We start from the raw sequence: 12803 nt of genomic DNA on the forward strand, positions 1-12803 counted from the left end.
TGTGCAAATGAACAAGCACGGCTCTGTTGCGGTAAAACTTTACTAAAACACGGTGGTTGGCTGGATTGGGTCACAAAGCCATAGTTTTCTAATCCCCATTTTAAAATAATCACTGCCGAGTTGTTCCTTATGGATTTTCTAGAGCTTACCATTTCTTTTGCCGGTGATGAAAAAATAAAGCACAACATCTAGGAAATACTTTCTAAGAACTAGCCTTAACTATATATATATTTTGCATCACTCATCTTCATGTCTTCTACTTCTTTATATATATTTATTCTCTTTACAGCTCGTGATGCTCTTGGTAGTAAACATACCATGGTGAAGATCCGGCCCTTGTCACAGGCCACAAGAGCAGCCAAGGCCAAAGCTAGAGCTTATGCTGGTAAGTCTGTAACCTCAGGAGCTTTTTCTTACTGATAGTCGTGTTCTCGTTTTTTTTCCTAGCACTTGTATAGCATTCAGAGTTCTAAAGACATAACACTTTTATTTTTAGTGTTAAAAGAAATATTTTTAAGGAAAAAGGAAAAGAGAAAAGGCTCTGTTGGAAATACAGCGTTGGAGAAGCCACTTGGAGAGAGTGGGCGATGCGAACTGCAGGCGCTGCAGTCACCATTTTCTGATGGCAGCCTTATCCAGTTTACCTCTGTGGTTAGCAGTTTGATAGTCACTGTAGGAAATTGTGTTAATACAGATAATGAAGGCAGGGTTGTTTGTGCTTTGCCGTGTTAATTTCCTCTGATCTTCATCTATCAGGCTTGTATTAATTACTGCTGATGCAGCCCTTGTTAGTCTATTTTGTATGTTAATTACTGAGTTAAATCTCTTGGAGCTAGAATGCTTTCTCTTCCTTACTCCCTCCTGCTCCCTCCTTTTCTCCCATTCAGAGTTTCTCCAGCCAGCAAAGGAGCGTCCTGAGACTTCAGCAGCCCTAGCCAGAAGGCTAGTCATCAGTGCCCTTGGGGTTCGAAGTAAGCAGAGCAAAACTGAACGGGAAGCAGAGCTTAAAAAACTTCGAGAAGCCCGAGGTGAGTTGAAGCTGATGGCATTCTTCTTTAGTTCCTTTAGAGCTCACTATAAAGCATGTGTTTAAAAAAAAAAAAATTGAAGCTCATTCCATATTGTCATTTCCATTTCCTAGAAGCCTCCCACATATATTGAAATTGTGTTCATGACTTATATTTAGGAGGAAGACATGTTGGGATATGTCTGCCTGTTCCACACACCAACGTATCCTAATCCATGCTCCTTTGTTGTTTTTCAAAAGATAGGTTCCGTCTTTTTAGCTCATCCATGGCTGTTTCTATAGTTCTTGCTCCTGACTCAGAAAAATTTTCCTATGAAGACATAGTAATCTCCCAGGCAGAAAACGGTATTTGCTGTGGTTTTACTGGGCCATGATTGCCATGATTTTATCAAATGGTTTAGATCTTAGGTAGAAGAAAAATTAAGGAAAAGCCAGCAATTGACGTTGGTGATGATAACTCTAGGATGTAATTTTTTTCTTTAAAGACAGTCCGGAGTGGTTCCATTAGAGCACATCTAGGTTAGCCTAATCTTATTATTTTCCAGGACTTAAGACTTCTCAGAAAATATTTCAACTGATCCACAAGCAGGGTTTTTCTTTCCCTATAGTTTGTAGTTGAGGTTAAATGTTTCTCTCCTCTTTATAGGCTATTGACTTGTATGTAAAGGCTTGGGACTCCGATTGCACTTCAGTACTTTTTATCAAACTTCAGACTATAAACAGTCTGATTGCCTTAGTCCATGATCTTTGGAATCTGAAGGCAGTTTATTCTGAAAATTCCACTTACTGAAAAGTAGCTTCATTTTTCCATTAAACGAATTGAAGTTTCAAACTCCTTGTTTATTACCGGTCTAACAAGGCCATTAATACTTCCTGTCCACTCTGCTTTGGTGATAGCAGGCAGCTTGCAGACTCTCAGCTGCACTGGCCAGATAACCAGTGACAGAGTGTGTCATGGCAGGTGCTAGAGTTTCAGAGTTGAACCAACTAATTTTTTGAAACCTTAATGATTATAATGAGGCAGTTTTGATTTTTCTCATGCTTTCTTGACTCAAAGGGTTCCTTGAGATTATAGAAACAGGGGAGGATCCCTCTGGTTTTTATATGTGGCACTGTCAGAACTAGATAAAGTGGAACGTTCAGTGTCCTTAACCCTTTATTAATTGGTTATCTCTGAGGAAAATGATTTCTCTGTCATAACCACAGTCATCTCAGAAAGTCAGTGGCAGGTAATAACTGTGGTATGTATAAAAGGAGATGTGATTCTTTTTGCAGTGTATCATGCCTCCCTATGAGTGTAATGTCACCTGTATTTCGACAGGTATTGCAACAATAGTTTTGTGTGGATATCACCTGAGTACCCCACTGTTTCTCTGTAAGGCCATCATCATACAGGTGCACTTGAATTTATTTTAAGTGCCCAGCTATACAAGGACATTTCAGTGATGCAGTTAAAAATGAGGCTCTTGGCTAAGTGGGTACCCTGGTACATATGTTTTTGAAGAAGCCTTTTAGTTGTGAATAGAGGCCACTGTGATAAATTTCTCCTATCCATTGGTGCTAAAACTATACAGGTTATAGAGGGCTCTTCCTTTATTGTGTCTCAGAACTCTCTCATTCTTTATATCTGAGAAGATGCCTATGGAAAATTCCAATATAGCTTTCTGGCTGCTTGGGCATTAAGCATGTACTCTAATAATTGCCTGCATGGAACCTAAAACTGCTCACTTAAAAGATTTTTTTTTCTGTGAAAATGAAAAGTACTGTTTAGATATTAAATAGAACAGATATTTTTGTTCCAGATCTTCCACTGGAGGGAAGGGGGTCGGTACAGCACAAGAAATAACATTATAAGCTATGGAATCAGACTGCCTGGGTCTGTATCTAAGCTCTTCCATTTACTGGCGGTGTCACCTTGGGCAAATTACTTGCTCTCTGGAGGCCTCTGTTTCCTCATCCATAAAATGGAAATCAAGTGAGATAATCCACAAAATGTACTTAGTCATTTTCAAAACCCATAGGAACGCTCTCCTTCCTGTTTCTCTAGGCCCATAACAGGTACAGAGAAACAGGCCCATTGATAGATAAATGTTAGCTGCTTCCTTTTTTAGTAATAGTAGCAATATCACTTTATAGTGAGTCCAGCACAGATTCCAGTACATATTTTTTTCTTGTCACTAATCTTTTTGTTTTCAGTTGCCTCTGATACTCTTATCAACTACGTTTGGCGTTGCCCCTGTGCACAGCATTGTGCTCCCTAATTAGGAAGACTAGCGAGAGAGCAGGATTTTGTTCCTCTTTTTAAGACGTACAATCTGGTAGAGATATCTGCCTTGAGTAAGGAAGAAAATATGAACCTGATATTTTAAGCAGTTTTTTCTTCTCTTCACTTCCGAAGATTTTAAGATTAAAAGCCACGAAAAGGTTTTTGCAATTAAAAGGATTGAAGGAAGTTCCTGGCAGTATGCTAACTCTTGATGGGAATGATATTATCTCCATTTTAGAGGTAAAGTATCAATAACTGGACTAAGGTTACCCAACTGGTAAACTGAGAGGTGGTATTGGAACCTAGGCCTCTCTAATTAAAACCCATGTTCCTTCTACAACACTGTATTCCCTTTTGAAGGAGTTTTGGGGGTAATTAACATTTTTTTTTCCCAGTAAAAAAAATTTTTAAGGTCTTCAGAAAATAAAATATGACAAGCTTCTTTTTAGTTATCTGTTCCAGTGGTTAAGAGCTTTTACTATCAGAAAATTCTTCCTTAGGTCTAACTGAAATCTATACAATAGTTTAAAAGTTTTTTCGTAGGTATTTACTGGAAATCAGAAGCATCTGGACACCATTCTGTTCTAACAGCTTTTAACTATAAAGATCAAGGGCAGATCATTTAGGAATGAGAGGATCTGGAGTACTAATAGAGTTTTTGCCGTTAACTAGCTAGGTAGCTGTGGCAGGTCTCTTATACCTCCCTGTGCCCCAGTTTCCAACACAGTGAAAGCAATGCTTGACTTGACCAACCTTGGAGAATTCTTTGAGCAACATAAGTTAACATATATAAACACGTTTAGAAAGGTGCTTTATGTATTTAGAATACTATTGTTTGTGTGACTCTTGGGAAGTTAATATTCATTATAATAACACATGCCAGTAATGACGAATACGTACTGTGTGCTATTGCCCCATTCGTTATCCATGACAGACAGTGCTCATCAGTCATGATACTCCTTCTTGGTGACTTTGGACTTGACCATTTGCTAGTCGATCAGAATCAGTATGAAATGGAAATCTGTGTGCCATCCTGATACAGGTACTTCTGTTATTAATACTGGGGCTTCCCAGGTGGTGGTGCCGTGGTAAAGACTCGGCCTGCCAGTGCAGCAGACACAAGACGAGGGTTCAGTCTCTGGGTTGGGAAGATCCCCTAGAGCAGGAAATGACAACCTACTCCAGTATTCTTGCCTGAAAACTTCCGTGGACAGAGGAACCAGCTACAGTCCATGGTGTTGCAAAGAGTCAGACATGACTGAGTGCATGCGTGCATGTGCGTGTGTGCGCGCACACACACACACACACACACACACATTAATGATACTATGGAAAAAATCCCATAGCCTTTCTTTTTCCCACTTCAAGAGTTCTGCTGTCTGGCACAGTGCTTAGTTTGTAAAGAATACTCAGCTACATATTCATTAACATGAATGACATTGGTTACTTTAGTTTTTCTTCATTAAATCTTATTTCACTCATGATTCTACTCTGAACCCTTTCAAGTCCTCCATGATTTTCTTTATAAAACCCAGAGTTAAACATTGCATATGGAACCTTTCTAATTAATGAGTTTGGAATTTGGAATTTTGAAGTATAAATACTTTCCTGATAATTTCCTTTACCCTACTTTGGTCTTCTTACCATTTTATTGAGGAGTCTTTGTCTTAATCCTTAAAAAAGAGATTAAGAAAGTAATCTTGGAGAAAGGGAATGGCAAACCACTTCAGTATTCTTGCCTTGAGAACCCCATGAACAGTATGAAAAGGCAAAAAGTTAGGACAATGAAAGATGAACTCCCCAGGTCAGTAGGTGCCCAATATGCTACTAGAGATCAGTGGAGAAATAACTCCAGAAAGAATGAAGAGACAGAGCCAAAGCAAAAACAGCATCCGGTTGTGGATGTGACTGGTGATGGAAGTTAAGTCCGATGTTCTAAAGAGCAATATTGCATAGGAACCTGAAATGTTAGGTCCATGAATCAAGGCAAATTGGAAGTGATCAAACAGGAGATGGCAAGAGTGAACATCGACATTTTAGGAATTGGTGAACTAAAATGGACTGCAATGGGTGAATTTAACTCAGATGACCATTATATCTACTTCTGTGGGCAAGAATCCCTTAGAAGAAATGAAGTAGCCATCATAGTCAACAAAAGAGTCCGAAATGCAGTACTTGGATGCAATCTCAAAAACGACAGAATGATCTCTGTCAGTGATCTTTTATCATTGACAGTAAGTGATAAAACCACATTTTAAAGTCCAAACTCAGGAATATATGTAAAATTTCCCCATGTTCCACCTGTCAGAACACTTAATTTCCACCTAAAGTTGGAATCAGAGTTCTCAGAATAAGCTACTCTCATTTTAAAAGCTGGCTATAATTTTGTTTCATAGCTGTGTGTCATTTTACTCTTGGGGGAGGATGATTAATTGGCTGGTTCTGAAAGGCCATCTTTTGGGGCACAGGCCAGAGAGGCAGAGTAAGTAAACAATAATTTGATCCCTTAGTTTGATTAATGAAATCACTAAGAACTTAAAAGTAAAATCATCTCTGTAGGATACCTAGTCAACTGTAATAAAAATCTAATCACAGTCACTGCCTTCTGAAATCCTTTTTAGGAATTCCGTTATTCTGCCTTCAAGGGCAGCACTGCATTGCTGACTCGTAGGCTAGGTCTTATGGCATTTTCTTGGTGTCCTTTCTCCTCTTTGTAAAGTTCCCTTCATTTCCTATCTTTTTCTTTGGGATGCAGCATTTACCCATATTTTTGGAGTCACCTGCCTTTTAATAAACTTACGTCTGTGGCCCTGATCAGAGATGAAAATGTTTACAGACTGACTGACCCACTCCAGTACTCTTGCATGGAAAATCCCATGGATGGAGGGGCCTGGTGGGCTGCAGTCCATGGGGTCGCTGGGAGTCGGACACAACTGAGCGACTTCACTTTATTTTTTCACTTTCATGGGTTGGAGAAGGAAATGGCAACCCACTCCAGTGTTCTTGCCTGGAGAATCCCAGGGACGGGGGAGCCTGGTGGGCTGCCGTCTGTGGGGTCACACAGAGTCGGACACGACTGAATCGATTTAGCAGCAGCAGCAGCAGCAGACTGGTTTACCAATTATTGCCAAGTAAATAGCATGTATATACTTAATGCATTGATAACCATTCCACCCTCTAGAGTTAAATGCTCACTTAACATTTATGTGAGGTAGACTCCATTTCCCCATGTATTAATGAGCATACACATACTTGGTAAGCCTGAAATCTAAAACTTGCTAAAATGCAGAGGCTACTTACATCAGCCCTCCTTCATCTCCCAGGTCTGTCAATCCGTAAAAGAAGGCAATTAGATTAGTTTGACTAGACTTGTATTTCAAGTCTTGATGTTGGTTTTTGCTCTGTAGGTGGCTACAAGTAGATTTTGTGATGATTTTTCATTGTTTTCTTAGGTGTAGAAGTACATTTTGAAGGTTTTAGTTTCCATCTCTTTTCTTTATTGTTTTAAACATGACACCAAACTGGCCTCTTTTTCATCTTCAGCACTTTCCATTTCCTCAGTGAGAACTCAACTCATTTAATATAATTGTTTCTGCCAATTTATTTATTATACTGAGAAATAAAAGTCTTCAGGGCTTTAGGTTAATCATTTCATACTAATATTCTCTTCTTCTTTGGTTCCATGCCCTCATGGCTGCTGTTGGGCTTTCTCTTAGTTTACTTTTTTAATTGGTGGAGTTAATAGGAGCTTTTTAAAAAATGCTGTCTATCAGCTATTACCTCTTTTCTTTTTTTTTTTTTAATTTTATTTTATTTTTAAACTTTACATAATTGTATTAGTTTTGCCAAATATCAAAATGAATCCATCACAGGTATACATGTGCTCCCCATCCTGAATCCTCCTCCCTCCTCCCTCCCCATACCATCCCTCTGGGTCGTCCCAGTGCACTAGCCCCAAGCATCCAGTATCGTGCATACCTCTTTTCTTTAGTAAAAGGCAACATGTTTATTCTTTACTATTCTGACCATATTTTTTTTCCTACATATTTTCCTTTTCTGTGTAAATATTTTCAGATCTTGTCTTCAGATGTCAGGGTAGTGGAAAGTTTTCTGATTTAAGAACTAAGGACATGGGTTCCAGCTTCAGGTTTTCACTGATTATATAACCTTAGGCAAGTCACTTGACTCCTCCAAGCTTCCATTTCTTTAAAATGAAGAAAATATATTTAGGTCTTATCCTAACCTGTATTTATGTATTCTGTTCATGTTCTGTATTTCTAAATTTAAGCCTCACATTTTCACTGTTTCTTTGTGTTTATCAATTTGTCTCTCTATTCTTGCTGATTTTATCATACGGTTTACCACCAGAATTTCCTCTTATATTTACCTATATTTGGTAAACAGATGTACGGTCTTTTGTTAGAAAGTATTAGGATAGGAAATGTTTCAGAAATCTAAACTATTCTAATTTTAGAAAGATAATATGTTTATCTTAATATCTTTTTCCTAACACCAAAATCAAATCCATTAGCATTAATATTTCTGTAACAGACTGACTAGTCACATTAAATGGCATATAAAGGCTATAAAGCAGCCTCATGACCTTTCAGGTTATACTGTAGTTAAAGGAACTTTGGTCTCAAGCTTTTTATTTATTTTTTTTTTTACTTATTTTTTTCTCGTATTATGGGAATAATAATAGTACACATCATTTCAGTGTTATTTTGGAGTTTTGGGATGTAAATACATTTGTGTTTAAAAGAACTTCTGGCACAGGATACATGCTGTATAATTATCATCTATTTTCCACCTTCCTCCTCTTTTCCTTCTCTTCCATCCCTTTACTTTGCCTGCCCCTACTTCTTCCCTGCTGTAACTTACTCTTCTTTTTTTGTCCCTTTCCTTTTCATGGACAGAGTTGATGGTTGTCTCAAGCTTTTTAAAAAACAATTTTTTTTTCAGTGCTACTTTGATTTTGAAATTGTGAATTATGGGCCAAAATTCTGTTTTTCTACTGCTCCTGGATTTCCTTTCTTAAAACATCCCACATTGTCTGGTTTACCTCTCTGAGCTTATTAAAATATCTAAGTTCTAATAATTCACTTGTCTGGTTTCTTCACTTTTTCTTGGAACCCAGACCAGTTTTTGTTTTTGTCCAAGGTTGCCTTTGCCTTTAGATCCTCTCCTAACTTTTCCCTGTTTTTAAGGATCAGAACCAGCATCGGCCAGTTATCCTTAGTACTGTCTCCCTGGAGAATCCCAACCCAGTTTAAGCCTGCCTTGAAGCTGAGTCCAGGCTCTGAATTCGAACTAGCCTTCAGCTGGGAAGTTGCCTACCCTCGTTGTTTGCCTCTTGTAACTTTGCTGCTATTTTCAGATAGTGCCACCAGAGGGTGCCCAGATAGCAGCAAATTTCTCTTTCTCACATTTCCAAGTGCCAGTCAGCTTCCTTATCAAGTTCTTTGCCTTTAAAGTTGAGTCAAATATAAGAATTTTTGTAAGATATTCTGTTAATTTGGAAAGATAACATCAAAATAGCAAGTATTGATATTAACTCTAAACTCACTTTGATTTCTATAATTCCCCTTGGTTCATGACTTGCAAAATCTTTTACAGACATTATCTGAAATAATTGCCCTTGGAAGGAAGCACTTAGGCTTAATTATCTACATTTTATAGTGTCAGGATCAATGACTGACTAGCCATGAAATTAGAACTGGTATTGTGGCACCTAGTGAAGCGCTCGGGTCACCAAACCGTGTATGGTATGTGCTGTCTCAGGTCTTGATGAAAGTGTTAAATGGAAACCAAGCTTATGTGTTAAAATTTGAAGATGGTTTGCCCAGATTTGTGCATTTTTTTGTTTTTAGAAATAGTTTTTATTTTCCCTTCATTATATGTGGTCTTTTTTCCATGTTGGAATTGACATTCCAGAAGATTTCTGGCTCCTGAAAGTACTCTGAAAATACTAAAATTTGATTTTCCTGTGAAGTATTTTTTTTTGTAGGGTTGTAGTAGAGAGATATTACTAAAGCCCAGTGGCTACTATTTCTATTTGAGCAAGAAGGTAGAAGAAAAATATTAAAACATATTCTTGATCCCTTTTGAAATATTTATAAAGATCAGTCAGTCAGTTCAGTTGCTCAGTCATGTCCGACTCTCTGCAACCCCATGAACCGCAGCACACCAGGCCTCCCTGTCCACCACCAACTCCCAGAGTTCACCCAAACCCATGTCCATCGAGTCGGTGATGCCATCCAACCGTCTCATCCTCTGTCGTTCCCTTCTCCTCCTACCCTCAATCTTTCCCAGCGTCAGGGTCTTTTCAAATGAGTTAGCTCTTTGCATCAGGTGACCAAAGGATTGGAGTTTCAGCTTCAACATCAGTTCTTCCAGTGAACACCCAGGACTGATTTCCTTTAGGATGGACTGGTTGGATCTCCTTGCAGTCCAAGGGACTCTCAAGAGTCTTCTCCAACACCACAGTTCAAAAACATAAGTTCTTCTGCGCTCAGCTTTCTTTATAGTCCAACTCTAACATCCATACATGACCACTGGAAAAACCATAGCCTTGACTAGATGGACCTTTGTTGACAAAGTAATGTATCTGCTTTTTAATATGCTATCTAGGTTGGTTATAACTTTCCTTCTAAGGAGTAAACGTCTTTTAATTTCATGGCTGCAGTCACCATCTGCAGTGATTTTGGAGCCCAGAAAAATAAAGTCTGACACTGTTTCCACTGTTTCCCCATCTATTTGCCATGAAGTGATGGGACCGGATTCCATGATCTTCGTTTTCTGAATGTTGAGCTTTAAGCCAACTTTTTCACTCTCCTCTTTCACTTTCATCAAGAGGCTTTTTAGTTCCTCTTCACTTTCTGCCATAAGGGTGGTGTCATCTGCATAACTGAGATTATTGATATTTCTCCCGGCAGTCTTGATTCCAGCTTGTGCTTCTTCCAGCCCAGCGTTTCTCATGATGTACTCTGCATATAAGTTAAATCAGCAGGGTGACAATATACAGCCTTGATGTACTCCTTTTCCTATTTGGAACCAGTCTGTTGTTCTATGTCCAGTTCTAACTGTTGCTTCCTGACCTGTATACAGGTTTCTCAAGAGGCAGGTCAGGTGGTCTGGTATTCCCATCTCTTTCAGAATTTTCCAGTTTATTAAAAATCAGTAGACTGGGAATAACGGCCAGTTTCACTGAAGCACTAATGCAGTTGAGAAAGAGAACTAAAATAAATACCTTAATAGCAAGATAAGAATCTGGATCCTCCTTGGTTCTGACTTTTATTCCATATGCTTTTAATTTCTGTTAGCCCAGCCCTTTCTCTTTTTGTTGTATAGTAATGCTAACACTGTTTCAACTTACAAAGCACTTGGAAGGTGAAAAATATTAACTCTTGGAATCAGGTAAGAGAAAACCAGAGAATCCACCCATTTCATGATTAAAATTAGCTGTGTAATTCAGATTAAGGGAAAGCTACTGGTTATGTGAACTTATACTACTATTTTTAACACTGCTTTTATTTACAGAGAGAAAACGATTGGAAGCCAGGCAACGGGAAGCCATCTGGGAAGGCAGAGACCAGTCTGCAGTTTGAACATCACTTGATGAAAGGGATAATTCCAGGAATTCAGAAAGTACTTCCAGTTTTCAGAGGATTTTTCCAGACCTCTGTGTACATGCAGATGTGCGTGTTAATGAAAGAAAGAGATAAAGCGATCAAGACAAGGGCTGACTGGGTATAAGAAGAAGAGCAACTCCTGTTTGTCTTCACTCCTACGTGCAGTTCTTTGGAATCGCCGTACTGTGTTGCATGTGGAAGGAAGCCGTCAGCTTGGGAGAAACTTGGAGGATGTGACTTCCAGGAATCCTCTGGACAGGGCAAGCCATGCTTCCAAGATGTTTTAAGTGAAAGCAAAACAGAGGATTCAAACCTGTGACGATGGGAGATTTAGGCCCTGCAAAGGCAGGGTGTTCTTACTACCTCACAAAGCTGAGACCAGCAGTATTGTGAGGGGCAGATGAGGCAGGTGGGGGACAGAGGGGAGGGAGCTGCTAGTACAAAGAGGTGGACCGGTATCTGGTGTAGTTGGTATTCACAGAATCTACACTGCCGGTTCCAGAACCCCAAAGTGGGTGAACTGCAGCAGGTGTAGGCATTTGGACTCCAGATCTTGTACTAAGCCGAGTGCCTGGGGCTGCTCCAACTGCATGGCAGCCAGGGGCTTGCCAGCTTCATTCCTCATAGGAAGCTAGTCTTGGGAGCTGGGTGCCAGTTCCGGTTTAAACAGCACTATCATGTTATAAGAGGGAGACATTAAAGCCCATTTTGTGGTATACATCACTCAGCTGTTGGTCGGTTTTGTTGTTCCCACAAAGAAATGGGAGAGCAGTTCTCCCCTTATTTTCACCCCGATAACGCTGTGTAGGGGATTTGGTGGGCCTGTTGGTTTAACTGAACCCTGCTGAGTAGACTGTTGATCATCTGGTGCCCGAGAGTACACTACAAAAATACTCCCCTGGGATTGGTTTATGGCAGCTTCTCTCCCCTTCCTGTCCTCTTCACACATCCCCACCCCACCCTTTGCCATTTCGTCCAGTCTGACATCCTGCAGAAGCCATCTGGCACACAGTGTGTTTCTGGTATGGTCTTCTCTGCCCATGCCAGAGGCATTTGGCAAGCCACACCAGACCGTGCATTACAGTGAAGAGCAGCCAGAATCAAACACACACCTCTGGGCACTGAGAGATTTCCTAAAAGACACGGACAAGTCAGCTCAGGCTTTATCCTTCTCATATCTGCATCCTCAGTGTTTTAGGAAAGTAGTTCTACACTGAAGAGACGGTAGTGCTAAAGGGTAAGATGCTGAGGGAGCAAGAAACAGTGTCTCATTGTGCTTTCAACGAGGGCAGCAGCCTCATTTTTGTATGATTCAGTGCCCGTGACAATGATGGATTATTAGCATTGCCTCGAAGATGGTGGACTGGAGCTCTGTCCAGACGTTCCTCAAATGACACTGGCCTTGGGGTCTCGATCCTGCTGCTGTTCTGGTCTGAGAGCCCTCTTACAGTTCCTCAGCATTGTTTTTCTCATTCGTGGTCTGTTCTGAACCTGCCCCTTGTTCACATTCAGTACCTCCATTCCACGTTTGGGGGAGTCATTACGTGCTTCTCCTGACCCTCTGCCCCAGTACTGCTTAGGCCAGGGCCCCTCTCTTTGGTGTGGCCATACAGCTTGTGCTTTCTGTCTTCAGAGAACAGAGGCATGTCTATTTGAACACTATGGCTGCATTTGAAAGAAGATGCAGGGAACTAGCCAGGTTTATACTGAGACAGTGTACCTCTAAGGTATGCCTTTGCTCTGTTTTGATCCTTCAAGGCTGAGAGTGACCTTGGATGGTTAAAAAAAAAAAAGTGATCATTCCTGCCACTTGCCTTTGAGGTGCTTCCCCATTCTGGCAGCATTTTGGCTTTTAAGGGCATTGTTAATGGTAACGTAT

General features: G+C 40.1%; 1 protein-coding gene across 10 annotated transcripts in view; it reads left to right on the forward strand.

Annotated features, from left to right (window-relative positions):
• Positions 1–11647, forward strand: part of R3HCC1L (R3H domain and coiled-coil containing 1 like) — a 72037-nt gene extending 60390 nt beyond the window's left edge. For all 10 annotated transcript variants that reach the window (XM_019953058.2, XM_019953057.2, XM_070780612.1 and 7 more), the window contains 3 exons: positions 290–385; positions 888–1028; positions 10833–11647. In XM_019953058.2, the coding sequence (XP_019808617.2) occupies positions 290–385; positions 888–1028; positions 10833–10900 (305 nt within the window). In that variant the 3' untranslated portion in view covers positions 10901–11647. The remainder of the gene's footprint in view (positions 1–289; positions 386–887; positions 1029–10832) is intronic.
• The last annotated feature ends 1156 nt before the right edge of the window (positions 11648–12803 follow it).

Source organism: Bos indicus, chromosome 26 (genome assembly GCF_029378745.1).
Source record: "Bos indicus isolate NIAB-ARS_2022 breed Sahiwal x Tharparkar chromosome 26, NIAB-ARS_B.indTharparkar_mat_pri_1.0, whole genome shotgun sequence".
In the NCBI taxonomy this organism is placed as follows: Eukaryota; Metazoa; Chordata; class Mammalia; order Artiodactyla; family Bovidae; genus Bos; species Bos indicus.